The sequence below is a fragment of the Thunnus albacares genome, chromosome 17, assembly GCF_914725855.1.
Source record: "Thunnus albacares chromosome 17, fThuAlb1.1, whole genome shotgun sequence".
NCBI classification, from domain to species: Eukaryota; Metazoa; Chordata; class Actinopteri; order Scombriformes; family Scombridae; genus Thunnus; species Thunnus albacares.
Window position 1 is genome coordinate 2,172,184 of NC_058122.1, and position 16,659 is coordinate 2,188,842.

Here is a 16,659-nt window from a genome sequence, read left to right on the forward strand (position 1 = left end):
GATTAATTAAATTAAATTTATTTATTTTCTCAATTAATTAAGATTTCTTTATTGTCATGTCAGCCCTCACATACATTGAAACAAAATTTGTCCTCTGCATTTGACCCATCTTATACATTAGGAGCAGTGGGCAGCTGCAGCACAACACCTGGAACAATCCAAGCTCTTTTGGCCAGTGCCAGTGGTCAGTAACATTAACCCTAACATAACATACACGGGGAGAACATGCAAACTCCACATAGAAAGAACCTGGGACAGCTGGGATTGGAACCCAGGACCTTCTTGCCATGAGGCAATAGTTCTAACCACTGAGCCACCATGCTGAATTATCTAAGAATCAAGACAAAAAAGCAGTAAATACACACATTTGATCAATTTTGGTGTTTTGCTTGAAAAATTATTGAAATGATTGATCAATTATAAAAATAATTGTTGATTGTTTTTTAACCAAATGGTGGCAGATTTAAAGAACACTGAGTGTGTATAGGATGACTGCAGTGTGATTGTTTACAATGTGTACTGCAATTTTATTTTATTTTTATTTTTATATTTTTTGAGGAGACACTTTTACTGTGAAAGAACCGAGCGGAAGTGGGTCTCTGCTGTCACGGAAGAAAACAAACAAGACAACACGCCATATCATATTTGGTAAGGGTTTTTGTGTAGTTTGCAATATGAATAGTTATTTGCGGGTGTAAGTAATGAACATCTGTCACTTGTTGTCTGTAGACTGGGTTTTTACCTTTGTTTTGATACGTTACTGTGGATGGCTAACAGTTAGCTCTCCAAGCTAATTTAGCGTTAGCGTTGAGAGGTCTTCAAGAAAGGTAATTAGGGGAAATCTTTTGACCTAATAACAGCAACTTTTCGTTAGTATCGCATTGACAGGTTTTTTATTCACAGCCAACAGCTGTTAGTGTGAGCTATGTAGCCTGTTATTTATCTACTGTACGTAGAATCATAATGTTAGCTAGAGGAAAGTAGCTTCAGTAAGTTAGAGAGCTAACGTCAACCTACGTAGAAAGCACTGGTAACGTTACTTTGGTACAATGGGGCTGCTTGAACTTCAGCTAGTGGAATAGCTGCTTATTTTATCACTTCATGACATGTCAGGGGAAAATACTGTCCTTATTCTGTCTTGACAGCTGAAGTTATTTGGCTGATGAATACTTTGCATGAAAAAAGTAACGAAAGTAACTTAGTCTCATAGTGTAGCTACAGTGTTAGCTACCACATTACAAAGAAACTCTAGTCCTGCATTCAAAATTGGTGTTACTTATGTAAAAGTTCAGAAGAGTCAGTAAAATGTACAAAACTAAACATACAGTGTGCAGAAAGCGTGTGCAAATACATTATTTGAGTGCATGTACTTTAGAAAATGGACTTTCCACCACAAGTGTAATGTAGACAATGCCAACATACATATAGTATTCTGTAAAGCTGTCAAATCAAACATTAGTTGAATGGGTTTGATGCCTTAACATAAAACCTCTGAAACTAAATTTGATGCGTTATTCTCTTCTAACTAAACAGGGATGAATCATGAGGAAGCTGTCACTTTACATGCAGTTTTTAATATTCATACCAAGTCCTTAGGTCAAATACAGCTACAGTTGCATGTCAATACAGAACAGCAGAAGACAGCTTCCTGATTCTTCATCAGCACGTTTTTCTCACATCCTCTCGCAGGTCATAAGACAAAGATGGCATCAAGCAGTACGAGCAGCGAGGAGGAGCGGAGTCTGCTCGAGTGTGAGCAGTATGTTCAGAAGCACAACATCCAGCAGCTGCTCAAGGACTGCATTGTCCAGCTGTGCACAGCCCGGCCTGAGCGGCCCATGGCCTTCCTCAAGGAACACTTTGACAGACTGGAGAAGGTGGGTGCTGACAGAAAAGCCTCTTTCTGATATGCTATGAACCAGGGCTCGACATTAACTTTTTGAGGCACTTGTTCTTCGGACAAGTAAATTTACGTTACACTTATGCAGGCTTAAAAGTCACTTGTCCAGGTAAAAATTACAACAATTTACTTTTTTCATTTTGTTTGCAGATGCAGAACAAATGAACAAACAGTCAGACAAACAAACAGTTGAAAGCATCAAAACAGTGTCGTCATATAATTTAGGAATTTTATTTAAGTGGCTATATGTAACGTTTTCATCTCAACAAATCATTTTCATATTCATTTAGATTGTATATAACAATAGGTAATGCAGAGTGATACCAATGAATGTTCAGATAAGCCTTTATATATGGCCTTTAAACAGGGAAGCCAACATAAATGTGCAAACTTCCTCTGGGTCAAACCGAGTGAAACCGTCAGGGCACCTGCAGCTGTCACTGAACGCATCCAACTGCTGCTGGGAAGCATCTGAAACACTATTCATCTACTTCCTCTGTGTCTTCAGCCTGACGCCTTGACGTCATCCCAGGGGTTAAATCCTGGGTGACGCCACCTTTTGGCTGCAGGCCCATCAACCTCTCCGCCACCAATCCAGCATCAAACTGTGGGTCCTCCACAGAGAGAAAAAGCAGCCTCTGAAGCTGGACTGAGCTGAGGCTGGTCCTCCAGTGGGACTTTATGCATTTCATTGTAGAGAACCCTCTCTCATATCCTGATAAATACCAAACCTGGTGTTTATCAGGATAATTTGGGTGTTGATAGTAGCATTTCACCTTTGCAAATTAGGTTCACTCTTTTGGCAGTTGTCAGTAGAGGGCAGTGTGAGACCTTACGTGCTGCCTGGACTGTGGGTTTCTATCTAGGTGAGCTGCTTAGATCTCTCATGCTGATGAGCAGCAGGTTTTCCTTGTCTTGCTTATCCTGTTTTAGGATATGTTAACTGTTGACACTGCCCCGCCCCTGGGATGTGTTATATGGGAAAACTATTGAGGATGAATTCCTACAGCAATCATTCAAAACGATTTGTGTCAAATTCTTTTAGTAATACACACACCTGACTTCAGCATATTTAAGTGTCCCTCGTTGGAACAGCTGTTCTCCCCTGGGCAACGATCTTGTAGTGATGAAAGTTGGATGTGACATTACGCCCTCCCTAGCCAGGAGGACACTGAAGTGCCTAGTCAGTGCCCTCAGATCCTCCTGACCACTCTCCCTGAATAGAGCACTGGCACTGGCATTTGACCTATCCCATATAGGCCAGCGAGAGGGATCAAAGGCCTTAAATTTACTGACTGTGCCGTCCCTTTGAAGGTCCCTCAGCTTTTCCTCTAAGTGAAAGATGATGGCATCTGCTTGGATAAAAACAAAATCATTGAGTTTACAGTATTGCCACTACATTAAATTACACTGCCGATCTACATAATCTAATTAACACAAAAGAAAACATTGTTCGGCTGTGGTTTTTGTGTTCAGGGCTGGGTTAAAAAAAAAAAAAGATCTTCCAATTCAAATTGATCTGCATTTAAATTTTCCGATGTGGATTCATAAAATCAGAGATCGATCTTTTAATATATGCCTTTTCCTGTGGATTTTAAATCCAAAATTAATGTGGACATCTGCCTTTAGGCTTGGCGGTGCCTTAAGTGGAGCAGGTCCCGCCATGTTCAATGAGGTATGACCACCAGATCTTGTTTAGTGATGTAGATACCTTATTTACACTGGCCTGGGGATTTGATTTAAAATCAGCAGTTGTTAATACACTGTACTAAAGAAAGCACTTATCAGGTCACTCAATACTCACTGACTGTAGAGTCTGTAGTGTTGCACTATAATGTGGTGACTGCTGTAATGTGTTCAGGTAGACAGTTTATTGTACAATTTACAGCATTACTCCTCTTAGAATCTCTTTCATATTTAAGCAAAATTGGTATTGTAACATTAATATCCCTAACAAAATCTATATCAAATTTAATCAGGACCTTGTGAATTGGAATTGGATGGGTTCAGATTTCCTGAATGGATACCCAGCCCTGTTTGTCTTCATTTCGGCTGCGGCTGTGTGTAACATACCGAGCACAAGCTGTGAATTATAGCAGTCTGGGAGTTTCACACCTGTCCTGTTGATGAGCCCATGAACTACAGGAAGTTGAGTGAAGGCTAGCTCCTCCTTTGCAATGTAGTAGGCTGTGTGCATAACATTCTTCATTTTATCAAACAAGGTCGGCTCCATTTTTTTTCACTCCTTAGACTACAGCTGCCTCTTGTGCATTTTGCCTTCTCAGCAGCAGCAGCACAGTGCTGGTGGCGTTTGCTGGTCCCATGTGACAGCAGTGTGTCATGTCTGACAGCACTTTTTCCTTTTAACCAAGAAAGATGAGCTGGAATATTATAGGAATAATTGAGGTGTTTTTAAGTTGTATTTGTTACATAAAACATTTTACAACATTTAAAATTTGTATTTCATGGAAAATTCGGTGGCACACCAGGGCCCTGATATATAAAGGATGCATACAAATAAAAACCATGCATACGCCTTTTCCTACACATAAACTGGTATTTATAAAGAAGGATGTGTGTAGCTCCTGCATTGTTCAGACTAGGCACACACACAGTTTTCAATAGATAGCTGCAGGTGAAATGATGAGGTGGACATGAAATAAAAGGTGAGAGATGTAACCTTGTAGTAAAACATTATTTAGGTTTGTTTGCCAGTTTCACTGATTGTGTTATTATTTTGCAGTCAAAAAATCTACTTGTCTGTGGCCTCATTTAGAGTTTCTGAGGTGTCACGCTTTCTATTCGTCTCACTTTGTTTTGTTGAAAACCCTTCACACCTTGACTGTACACGTTATGAATAAAATGCACTCGTCCGCTGTGAGGACAGTGACTCAGCTGTAGTTTCGTGTACCTGTCGCCCAGCAGGAGGAGGCCCAGCAGATGGTGTTGCAGCAGAAGTCCAGTGTGAGATCAGACTCCCGTGAAGAGGAAGTTTCTCCTCCCATGAACCCCGTAGTGAGGGGACGGAGCCGGAGAGGAGCCATCAGTGCCGAGGTGTACACTGAGGAAGACGCTGCCTCCTATGTCAGAAAGGTCAGGGGGCTTTTTAAAAAATTTTTTAACCGTTATTTATATATCTGTATAACATGCATCAAAGTGGAGTTACCCTGGAATTCTCTGATTCCAGCTCAAATGTGAATATTATCTGGTTTTTTTAGTCTCTATGACAGTAAACTGAATATCTTTGAGTTGTGGACAAAACAAGACATTTGAGGACGTTGTCTTGGGCTTTGGGCAACAGTGACTGACATATTTCACAGTTTTCTGACATTTTATAGACTAAACAACTGATCCATTAATCGAGAAAATAATTGACTGATTAATTGATAATGAAAATGATCATTAGTTGCAGTCCTAGAAATAATACAGGCCTATTCTCAATTACTCTGAAAAATAGCAGCTGCAGTATGGTAGTTTCTTTCAACTGTTCAAAATACACACAACATCATGCATTAATTGCATTTCCATTCATTAAATTAAATATCTTTGCTCGCTAAAGAGCAGTGTTTTGTCTTGAGATGTCTCTGGAACTTTTTGGCACCGTTGCCACAGCTGCAGATAAGACAGAGCAGGTATGGGACACCTAGCTTCCTCTCCCCATGAAAACTGTAAGTCAAGTCATTTTCACAGCACAGTCTAATTTGACTTCTTTTGATTGTCTCAGACAAGCAGCAACAAATCTTTCAATCACTGCCCTTATGCTCTTATTTCTGACTACTTTGCACCTGGAAAATCTGTGTGCCAGGAAGTGCATTGCATTACTAGCAACTGGCAACCGTAAGCTGCATTAAAAAAATATTTTCACTACCGATTCATGTGCTCATTATTGATTAATTGTGTAGTTTACATTTTTCCAGATGTGTTGTCTGACCACCAGTCCAAAACCCCAAAATATTCAAATATTCAGTTTACTACCAGATGAAGAAAAAATGAAATGACATGAAATGAAATCTTGATTTAAACTCAAACTTCACTTTGTTCATGTACTTTGCTGTCAGTAGAAATGTTTTTATTGATATATTTACATCTGCATGGGGCTGGTAGATTCACTATTTACAGATTCTGATTAAAAAGTTTGTAGAAGTGGTGTTGCTGCTGCTTTCACATATAATGTTGTCTAACTTTGTGCACTAATAGAAGACTGTAACATTCACTCAACACACCATCCAACACTCCATCCAACCACTCAGCTCGGCTGTTTCCTTCATCTAATTGTCTCTTTTCTGACCGGGCAGAATGATGCTCTACAAAACACAACTTTATTACAAAACTTTATTTAAACATTTGAATTTAACATGAATGTGGAACTTACATTCATTCCTGTTTTTCATAAACATGATAAAACATTGTTTTGGCTTGGTCGTCATATTCTGCTTTTCTTCATCATGCTTAGTTACAGAAATGCAAATATGCAATAGTGCATATTCAAAGTGGCAACAGCCTGTAGTTGAGCTTACCCTGCTATCTTGGTATTGATTGCTAAGCTCTTGGTTGGCTACTCAACCAGTCAATCATAAATCTCATTGTTTTATTGTTTTATACTTGTATTTATATGGAGGCGGGAGAAAGTGGCACTAGTGTTGAATTAGTGTCTGTTGCACGTATGTGAGGGCACATTAGGAAAGAGGGTACATAGATAAATAGATTCATCTTCAAACTTCATTTGAAGTACTGTCAAAACAAAAAAAGTATTTGAAAATAATTCATTTCATTTCACATAGTTCATTTGGGTACCTGACTGTTCTAAGACAGACTTGAAAATGTGTGAGCTCATCCCAGAGTTTTCCACAAGGATGTGGAGCAGCCAGCCAGTGGGAGAAAAGCAGCCAGTTTGGGGGTCTGGGGGCATGCCCCCAAAATTTGGTGGTCTCTGGAACATTCTAATGCCACTATTTCATCATATACACTGATCTTAATTATTGCATATTTGAATGAGTGTGTAAACAGTGAATTATTGTTAAGGAGAATGAGGCTTCTTGTGCATTTTAGCCCACACAGTCTGTAAACAGCTGTTCATATTTAAAACCACACCTATTCCTGACTGATCACAACTTTTGTAATTAAGAATCATTAGACCTTATTTATTAGTTATTTATTTATTGACACACCTTCACTGTTAAGTATATCAAGACATGCCACAATGATGGTTCATGTATTGTTTTCTAGAAACATAAATGCACTCTTATTCAACAACAGTGTCTAGCCTATGTATTACATTCAATCATTTATAAAATACCTCTATGCCAAAAATAACAAAACATGTGAATCACTTGACTCAAATCATGTGAATCTACTGAATCAACTCAACTTCTAGTCATCTTTGTCTTCATCGTCATCTTCACTATCATCCTGAGTGTGAGGCTGAGTCAGTCTACATTTCCCTCATACGACACAGGCCTGTCACTTTGCCAACACCGCCTCTTCTGGTGTGTTTGCAGTGCGTCTTAGAGATGGCTCGATGTGAATAAAGATCATTCATTCATTAAGCCTGTATATGGAAAATTCAGAGCTTTCACTGGACTTTTTAATACAATCATCAAGTTGCTGCAGCAGCTGTTTTCCAGTGTTTCCTGAAGTAGCTCGTCTAATGAGGACATCCCCCGTCTGTGCAATCAATGCAATTCTTAATGTGTTTTGTCAACAATAATTTTGCTATTATTTATCAAACTCTGAAGACGACTCTCTGCTCTTCACTCATCAGGACACGACCTCTCAGCTGAGCACACACACATTCATATAGAGCATGTGAGGGCGGGACTGATACAGACAGATAGCCATGTTTCTCTGTCATCATGCTCTCATTGTTTTGAAGTGGTCGTAATAGTACACATACAGCAAATCGCAACTTGTTAATCAAAACTATTTTATTAGAATCAGCAGCCGACACTTATGTAGAGTCCTTTAAGTAATCATAGGTCACATCAAAGTATAATGTAGTCTCTGCCTGACACACTGTGACTGACAGTGAGACAATAACAATGTGTTTATTGCTGAAGAACAATAGACAGCAGTGACAGTGTGGGCTCTTGACTGTTAGCCAAGATCCAATAGCTATTTAATGCAACCTTGTCATGTAATAGCAGGAGAGAGGCACACGCCAGCTATTTGACTTGTGTGAACATGTAATTTCAGTATAAATGAAATGTACCAGATGAATCTAAACTAAACCTTTCTCACCCAAGGTCATCCCAAAAGACTACAAGTCCATGGCAGCCCTGTCAAAAGCCATGGAGAGGAACGTGCTGTTTGCCCACTTAGACGACAACGAGAGGAGGTAATGACACTACATGTTCAGTAGCGCGCTAACAGTCCTTGTCAACAACATTCCCAGCTAATCAGCTTTCTTTCTGGCCTCGTAGTGACATTTTCGACGCGATGTTTTCTGTCAACTACATCGCTGGAGAAACAGTCATCCAACAAGGTGAGTTCACCAGGCTTTTTAACTGCACTTTATGTGAAGATTGTTTTTCTTTCTCTTCATTTATGAATTGTTCTTGTTTCAGGTGATGAGGGAGACAACTTCTATGTTATCGACCAAGGAGACATGGATGTAAGATCTCTTTCTAATGTTTTGGTGCAACTACTGTGTGAACTCTAAGGATAACTCTGGCATTGTCTTTTTATTAATAAACAGCAAACAGCATCAGTCCCAACAATGGATGTACCCTGCTAACAACTATTGTGTGTTTATGCACACCGTCTGTCTAATAAAGGCCCTTTCAGAGATCCTTACTTAAACGTGGCCCACAGTAGTGACCGTCTGCTCTCTGCAGGTGTATGTGAACAATGAGTGGGTGACCAGCATCGGTGAGGGAGGCAGTTTCGGGGAGCTGGCTCTGATCTACGGGACCCCTCGAGCAGCTTCAGTCCGGGCCAAGTCCAACGTGAAGCTGTGGGGCATCGACAGAGACAGCTACAGGAGGATTCTGATGGTAACGAAGCAGCCGTGCACTCCTCTCTAAAACTAAATCATGGATGGGTTGTTATATGAACTGTTACTATTATTTTGTTTTTCAGGGGAGCACATTGAGAAAGCGCAAGATGTACGAGGTGTTCCTCAGCAAGGTGTCCATTTTAGGTGAGAACTTAGTTCACCTGTTTATTGTATCGACCATCTTGTTTTTCAAAGAAATGTTGTAATGGGCCAGATGTGTCCAGATGAGTAGCAGTGTTGATCTGAGTGTTGTCTCTGAGCAGAGTCTCTGGATAAGTGGGAGCGTCTGACGGTGGCTGACGCCTTGGAGACGGTGCAGTTTGAGGACGGTCAGAAAATTGTGGTGCAGGGAGAGCCTGGTGACGAGTTTTTCATCATACTGGAGGTACACACCTACCTTATGCAAGCAAGCAGTCATGTTCATACTATTCATGTTAACAGTATGAGGATGTGTCCCAAACAGCTCAACTACAAACCACCAGCACTGTTGTGAGTCTGTGTTGTTTTCTGCTCTGCACAGTTTAAGCAGCTCTTCTGCACAAGAAGAGCAGAAAATATCCAAATCCACTGTTCAAATGAACTTGAAAACAGAGTGATGTAGTCAAATGTTCATTTGTAATGTCTGTAGCACCATCAACATTTTTGTGATTGTTTCACACTAAGCTTCACATTAAAAAGCATCTATTGTGAAACATGTAGAAAGTGTTGTGTAGCTTTACCAGTTATCTTCATCCTACCACAACAAAACCAGCGGTGCAGAAGAGAAAGCATGTGCTTTCCTGCTGTGAACAGCCACAGTGAATATATTCTGGGAGAAACTGGGATGTAAAGCCAGTCCACCCACATCTTGCATCTTTTTGTGTCAGGGGACAGCAGCGGTGCTGCAGAGGCGGTCAGTGGACGAGGAGTTTGTGGAGGTCGGCAGACTGGGACCATCAGATTACTTTGGTAAGTCAGTCAAACACAAGAGCCTGACAGACATGTGTTATCTACAGCATAGGCAATGATTGTGTTTTAAAATGGGGAAGCACATTTGGAAAGATACATAATTTGTGTAATTTAAAACAAATTTCCTGCATTTTTACACCTAACCACCACCTAACCCGCCAACCCTAACCCTAACCTTAACCCTAACCTGAACCCTAACCACCACCTAACCTCTTGGATAAGTCAGGAAACAGCCACCTGCACTCGTCTAGATTAGTTAGATTGATGATGTTATGAAAACCAAGAATGCATCAAGAACAGTATATCATTGGATGGATGAGGACAGGACATGATTATTAGAGAAAGGGCTTTTTCATATTTGAAATTATATTTATAAAAACATTATGTAGCCTAAAATGCTAGTAGCTTGCAGGCTACTGGACCATCTTCAAGGTTAAACAAGGACAAAAAATGTATATAAATGAAATAGCCTTTCAACACATTACAGTATTATTTGGATAATGAAACCTGGTTAAACCTGAGTGTTGTTATTCTCAATACTCACAGGTTCTAGTGGGAGCTGTTCTCAATAGCACCACTAGCTGATGCAGTTGTAATGTTATACAGGAAGGAATAATCATAACTTCAAAAGCGGATTATTTTAACCCGCATTATTTTGAATCAAGGACTATTTTAATGCACAACTCAGAAGGTGACCTACGCTCCTCAAGACTTAAAAGGGACATTTTAGTCGAGGACTAGACCTTACTGTGAAACTGCTCCTTGGAGTAAACTTGCGCCTCTCATTTAGCCTGTATAATCATAATAATGAAAGCACAGCACAGAGCCAATGAAAGCAGAGTGACTAATTGAATAATTGGGATGCATTTGCTCCACTGTCTCCATCGCTCAGGCGCCTATGATCTGCAGTACACACATTTCTCCAGTTTGACAGATGGAGAGTTGCTCCTAGAATGCAGTTAGATGCATGGTGTGGATTAAACCAGCCCCAAAAAAATCCCTAACAAAGCAGAACATCATCTTCAGTGTGACACACCAGTGTCCAACGTCTATGTTTTCAGGTGAGATCGCCCTGCTGATGAATCGGCCCCGTGCTGCCACCGTTGTTGCATGCGGACCCCTCAAGTGCGTGAAACTGGACCGGCCGCGGTTTGAGCGAGTCCTGGGTCCCTGCTCCGACATCCTGAAGAGAAACATCGAGCAATACAACAGCTTTGTTTCCCTCTCCGTCTGAGCTCTCCAGCACTCTGCTCCTCCTTTCTTCTACTGCAGGGTCCACCAACACAGATCTGCTCTATTTTCCTACTTGTAGCCTCTATTTCACACATGTGACTCCTCCCCTGATCACTTAAACACGGCTCTTATTGTTATTTTATACATATTTTATTTTACACCTATATACTCAGATGCCTATATACTGCATACACTCTGAAATGAAATATAGTTGTATGGCTGTTTAACTGTGCATTCACACTGAGCAGCTAGTTAGTGGAGATCAGATCTAAAAGTACAGCGAGCACATTTTAAAACATGTTGATTAAAGAGCTGCACAGAAGATAATATGTGAAAAAATAAACATAAAATTCTCAATGTGCAGTACACATAAGACATGGAATAATTTAGACTAAATAAGAACTACAGTGTGGTCACAATGAAACGTGTGTAGATGCAATAACTGACAGAATATCATGTGAGTGGAAATGGGGACCGTGTGAGCTAATTGTTTCCACAATCTGAACCCAAAATGTGATGGACTTAAATGAAGCATGTTGACAGTGTGAATGCACAGTTAGATGATTTTAGTTTAGCTCCGGAGATCCTCAGTGTTCACAAAGATGCTGTCACTGATAGGTTCATACCGACTGAGGATACTTTGTGCTTTTGAACCGGTACGCCAAAAAAGCTTAACTGTTTTTTGCTGCTCTTTTGTATTTGGTGGAGATGTTTTTATAGTCACACTAGCGGTGGGGCTCTATGGATGGCAGTGTCTGTCGTGTGCCGCTCATCCATCAGGTCAAAATTTGACTTTGTCCAATACTTTGGTTTACGACCAAAATACCTGCAAAACTAATGACATTCCCATCAGCCTCAGCTGTACTTTGTGTTTATAACTAATTAGTATATATTAGCATGCTAACATGCTAAACCAACATGATGAACATAGTAAAAATGACACCTGATAAACATCATGTTGTAAATGTATTATCATGATTAACTCAAGTACAGCTTCAGTGAGCCGCTAGCCTGGCTGTGGACTTTTTTTTTTTTTTTTTAAATATACTGTATATTTGCTGTCTTAAAGGGTTGCCTTGACACTGAGATCCATGCTTTTCCTGCATTTTGTCCCACAGTTTGACAAACATACCAGCCATACACCTTCAGCATGGAGGATGTTTTTACCCCTAAAGAGAAATGAGAAAAACAAAAGAAAATGCACAATTCATTTCCAATTAAACCTCACCACCATTTTGGTCGTTTTCCATTTTCAGTGTTACATCAGGTATTGTCATTTTCCATATTCCGTTGCTATTTTTAAACTGAGCTTTCAGTTTCAACATCTCCATTTAAGCGTTTCTTTAACATTTCAGGTTCTTACATTTCACTTAATACTTCTTGTTATTTTAACACCACATTTTATTTCATTTTTGTATAACATAGTAAATAAAAGAAAAACATTTTCCTTTAATTTTCCTTTTTCTCTTTAAATGAAATTTTCCTCCATATTTAGTTTGCAGTGTGTGTTAAAAGATACTGCAAGTCGCCCACGCTGTCCATCATGTCCAGCTGTCCCTTTAACCCTGCTGACATACTGTAGTTGCACCTTCACAGCTCTGCTACTAATCTATATATCAAGAGTAAATTACTATATTTTTTGCACCTTTTGTGATATACAAAACTATATAATCAAAGAGAAAATGTTTCTATACTGTTAGGTTCACTGTTTTGTGTACATCTGATCCTGTCATTTCAAGGGAGCACAGGTCAAGACTTTTAGAAAAACAAACAAAAGCAGCTACCTCTTGGAAGATCAGACTGCCAGGTTGAGTAACTGATCTCTGTCATCCATCACAAAGCTTCATATGAAGACTTTCTATCAGTTATTTTGCAGCAGTAAATACATGGATGTTTTCATCACTCCTAGAATAAAAATCATGTTTTTTTTAAAAAAAATTATCGGCAATGGAAGGAGACTGCAGACACACACTATTGATGTCACTGACAAACATTCTCAAGAAAATGCTGAGTCTCCTTCATCACTATCATCATTACATGAAGCACTGATTAAAACACTGCTTAATCCATTAAAATATCAGATTTTGTTAGCACTCGTCTACCAGCTAAATGCTGTTTGACACAGACTTTTAGTTTGTCATCTTCAAGCCCAAAACGAGGTAACCATAATTACATCAGGATGACATCATTAGGTTATTCTCTCAGGCTGTGTACTGTAGTACTCCTCATGACAAATTGTGATTAAAGCATCATATCTGTTATATCAGAGGTACTGCATGTAACGCTGATTGGACCAACACTGGCTCATTACATCAGCAGCAGGGCTAGACAGTGTTACAGTTTTTCTTTGTATACCAGTACCAGAGTTTTGATATCAAAATAACTTTTTCATATCATAACACGTCTTCCACTAAACTTTTTTTTCATTTATATGTAAGCCTTTTTCACAGCAGGTCTTTACCTTGTTGTAGTAGGAAAAAGCACAGGTGTTAAAGTCTCCCAGTAAGTCATGACAGTGGGCCAGCATTGCACAATACCAGCACTGAAACTGAAGCAGCTAAATGGAATGCTGCCGTCATTCATGTTATTATTTACACTTTACTGCTTTTCCTGCAGTGTCTTCCTTGAAAAAGGCGCATTACATACAAGCTAAAAATGCTGCTTTATCAGAAAGTATCTGATCAAAGAATAAGTAAAGAACAGGATGAGGATCCAATGCCAACTTTCATTACCTGACAGATTAAGATACATTTTGGTTGGTCCCAAAAAAGTATTGAGGTTTGAAACATAGTCTAATCTAACAGCCCTCTAGTTAAACCTGAGTGTCTGTTTAAATTGCTGATGCTTGTCACTCTATTTTACAGTTTTCTGTCACATCTTCTCTTATGTCTTCTCATGCTGTATTCTAGTACATTCAGTGGGTCATTAGTTCAGTTAGTGGAGACCTGTCTTAGCATTTCTTTTGGTTGGTTTATTTTTCTGATAAACAGTCAGTGTTAAATGTCTCTTATCTAATATATTATTATTCAAAGATGTCTTAACTGCCACCATCTGACACATACGTGATGTCATTGTGTACTTGTATTCTTATTTGATCAGCAGTCTTATGATGTTAAAATATTTCTGACTCACCAAATATCCAATAAGTCAACAAGCCGGACTGAGACTGTGCTCAGAAGTCTGCATTGTTGTTTATTTTCAGCGTTAGTTTTCTGGCTCACTGTGCTCCCACTCTTTCAGACCACCAGTGTTTGTCAAATTGAAAAAGCAGTTTGACTGCAGTGAGTCTTTGCAGAGAGGACTGTGTTGTTTTTAAATGCCTTTCTTCAGATTGATTGGAGTGATTGTACTTTTAATGTTGGTGTGTTTTGGATTTCTCTGCAGGATGTCCTTACAGCAGGTCAAGCAATAAAGAGATCAGTGTTTTCATTGTGTGTCTTTGCTTGCTATTACCTCACATGTATTCAGATGTAGTTTGAATATCTTTATTATTTTAGTTGACACTGTGATAGTATAGTGCTAATATAGTATAATACACTTATGTTAAATTACTGCAAACCAATTGACACACAGCACACCTTAAGCCAGATACTGGTTGGTTTCTATGCAAAATATTGCATCCACATCCACCTCTAGTGGGTGAAGTCTTGGATTGCGAAGCCTTGTGTTGAAGTTGCCCTCATAGCTTAAAGGACAGGTTCACAATTTTTCAAGTGTGTCTTAAAACAGCAGTCAGGTGTCCATATCACTGTAATCATTCCTCCTGTACATACTGGCTATTAAAAGATTCAAATGTGCTTCAATGTAAGTGATGGAGGCCAAAATCCACAGTGTGTTCACACAGTCATTTAGTGCAAAAATGCATTTACAAGTTGATGTGAAGCTTATATGAGGCTTCAGCAGTCTGAGTTAGTCATATCAAGTGGATATCTGACACATTTACAGTCTTTTTAGCATCAAATTCCCTCTTTGTGTTTCCTCAGACAGTGTTTCCCTGTTGAGCTGTGGTAGAAGTATAGTAACAAAAAGACTGTAATGTTGAAAGATATCTACTTGATTTGACTCATTTGGACACTGAAGCTTCATATCAGCTTCAGATAAACTTTTAAATACATTTTTGCACAGAAGGAGGACTGTGGATTTTGTCCTCCATCACTTCCATTGTAAGTGCATTATGAAGGGATCTTCTAGTGGTCAGTATGAACAGGAGGAATGATTACAGCAAGACAAACAACCTACCCAACTTAAGTTTGCCACTGACCTATAGATCCCCAATTTTCCGTCTTGGTGAAATAGGAAGTGCGCTGGACTTAGTTTAAATTGGTTGGTAAACTGCTTCATTCCATGCAGGGCTGTAATTACCACGAGGACACTGAGGTCATGTCTGGTGTTTTTCTTCAAGCTGGGGGTAGTATTTTATAAGCGATATGATCATTATTTACAGACTAAGTTTATTCAAAATTGATAACCTTTAGCCCAACAATAGTAAAGGATTCAATATTTTTCCACATGACTTGTATTCCTGGCAGTGTGGAGAAAGCTTTGAAGCAGCATTTAGACCTTAATCTTGGGAAAATAAATACAGAAAATACAGCTTGACTTCATAAATTAACCAAATAATTTAAAAAAGAGACTTTCAGTCTACACTTACTTATACAACTAAAAACTGAAAATACAACTGTGAAATATAAATAATAATAATAATGACATGTTTTTACCTCCTCTAACTAATCCTTAAACTAAACCTGAATAATTACAATTTAATGTTTAAAAGAAAATCTTCTTTTGTTCCTTCAGTTGCATGTTTGAGTTTCTCTGTGCAGAATGATGTGTGTGCAGTTTGTTTTCACGTTCATCTGCTGCTCTGTGCTCAATTCAAATCTTAGTTTAACACCTGTACTTACAAGGATGCTTTGTGACATCACAACTAGTTTAGAGCCAATCGTGGTCCAGTATGCAATTTACACAAGTGTGATGTGGAAACTTGAAGCCTCCAGTGCACAAACACAAACAACACTCATGATTGCAGTGGTAAATCAGTATGTCTCTCTTCTGATGTGGAGTGTCTCAGACAGCTCTCACATCCCAGGAGTCTCAGGATCAGCATGTTGGACAGTGATCCACCTAATCTGGAAAGAAAAGGGGAGGACACTGCACTGTAGCCTGCAGGCTGGTTTTAAACGGTATCACACCTGACAATTTGGTTATTCGGAGTGCATAGATTTCTGTAGGCTAGTGACAGTGGTGCAAGAAGTACAGAGATCCTTTCAGTAAAAGTACCAATACAACAATGTAAAAATACTCCATTACAAGTAAAAGTCCTGCTTGAAAAATCCTACTACAGTAAAAGTACATAAGTATTATGAGCTTGATGTAGTTAAAGTATTGCAGTAAAAGTAGTGGTTTTTCCCCTCTGACTGATATATTATTATATATGACATCATTAGATTATTAATAGTGAAGCATCAGTGTTAGAGCAGCATGTTACTGTTGTAGCTGCTGGAGGTGGAGCTACTTTCAAATACTTTATATACAGTTAGCTAGTTTAGTCCAGTGGTTCCCAACCTAGGGGTCGGGCCCCTCC

The 16,659-nt window shown here is 39.2% G+C and overlaps 1 protein-coding gene across 3 annotated transcripts; it reads left to right on the forward strand.

Annotated features, from left to right (window-relative positions):
* Window positions 1-27: 27 nt before the first annotated feature.
* prkar1aa (protein kinase, cAMP-dependent, regulatory, type I, alpha (tissue specific extinguisher 1) a) lies at window positions 28-14,504 on the forward strand. Of its 3 annotated transcripts, XM_044331226.1 has the most exons (12): window positions 28-184; window positions 559-648; window positions 1,690-1,877; window positions 4,823-4,993; window positions 8,143-8,234; window positions 8,320-8,381; window positions 8,464-8,510; window positions 8,734-8,892; window positions 8,978-9,038; window positions 9,158-9,279; window positions 9,761-9,842; window positions 10,904-14,504. In XM_044331226.1, the coding sequence occupies exons 3-12, from the start codon at window positions 1,704-1,706 to the stop codon at window positions 11,074-11,076; spliced, it is 1,143 nt and encodes a 380-aa protein (XP_044187161.1). In that variant the 5' UTR covers window positions 28-184; window positions 559-648; window positions 1,690-1,703; the 3' UTR covers window positions 11,077-14,504. The 3 variants fall into 3 exon arrangements, with proteins under 3 accessions (XP_044187161.1, XP_044187160.1, XP_044187159.1); XM_044331225.1 differs by lacking the exon at window positions 28-184 and having other exon boundaries at window positions 4,826-4,993; XM_044331224.1 differs by lacking the exons at window positions 28-184; window positions 559-648 and adding an exon at window positions 670-827.
* Window positions 14,505-16,659: the final 2,155 nt, after the last annotated feature.

Excerpts from the sequence above, each read along its gene's own strand:
- prkar1aa (XM_044331226.1), top strand. The coding sequence starts at position 1,704 with ATGGCATCAAGCAGTACGAGCAGCGAGGAGGAGCGGAGTCTGCTCGAG. Across the intron at positions 8,382-8,463 it reads AGAAACAGTCATCCAACAAG|GTGATGAGGGAGACAACTTC; the intron begins GTGAGTTCACCA and ends TTCTTGTTTCAG. Across the intron at positions 9,039-9,157 it reads CAGCAAGGTGTCCATTTTAG|AGTCTCTGGATAAGTGGGAG; the intron begins GTGAGAACTTAG and ends GTCTCTGAGCAG.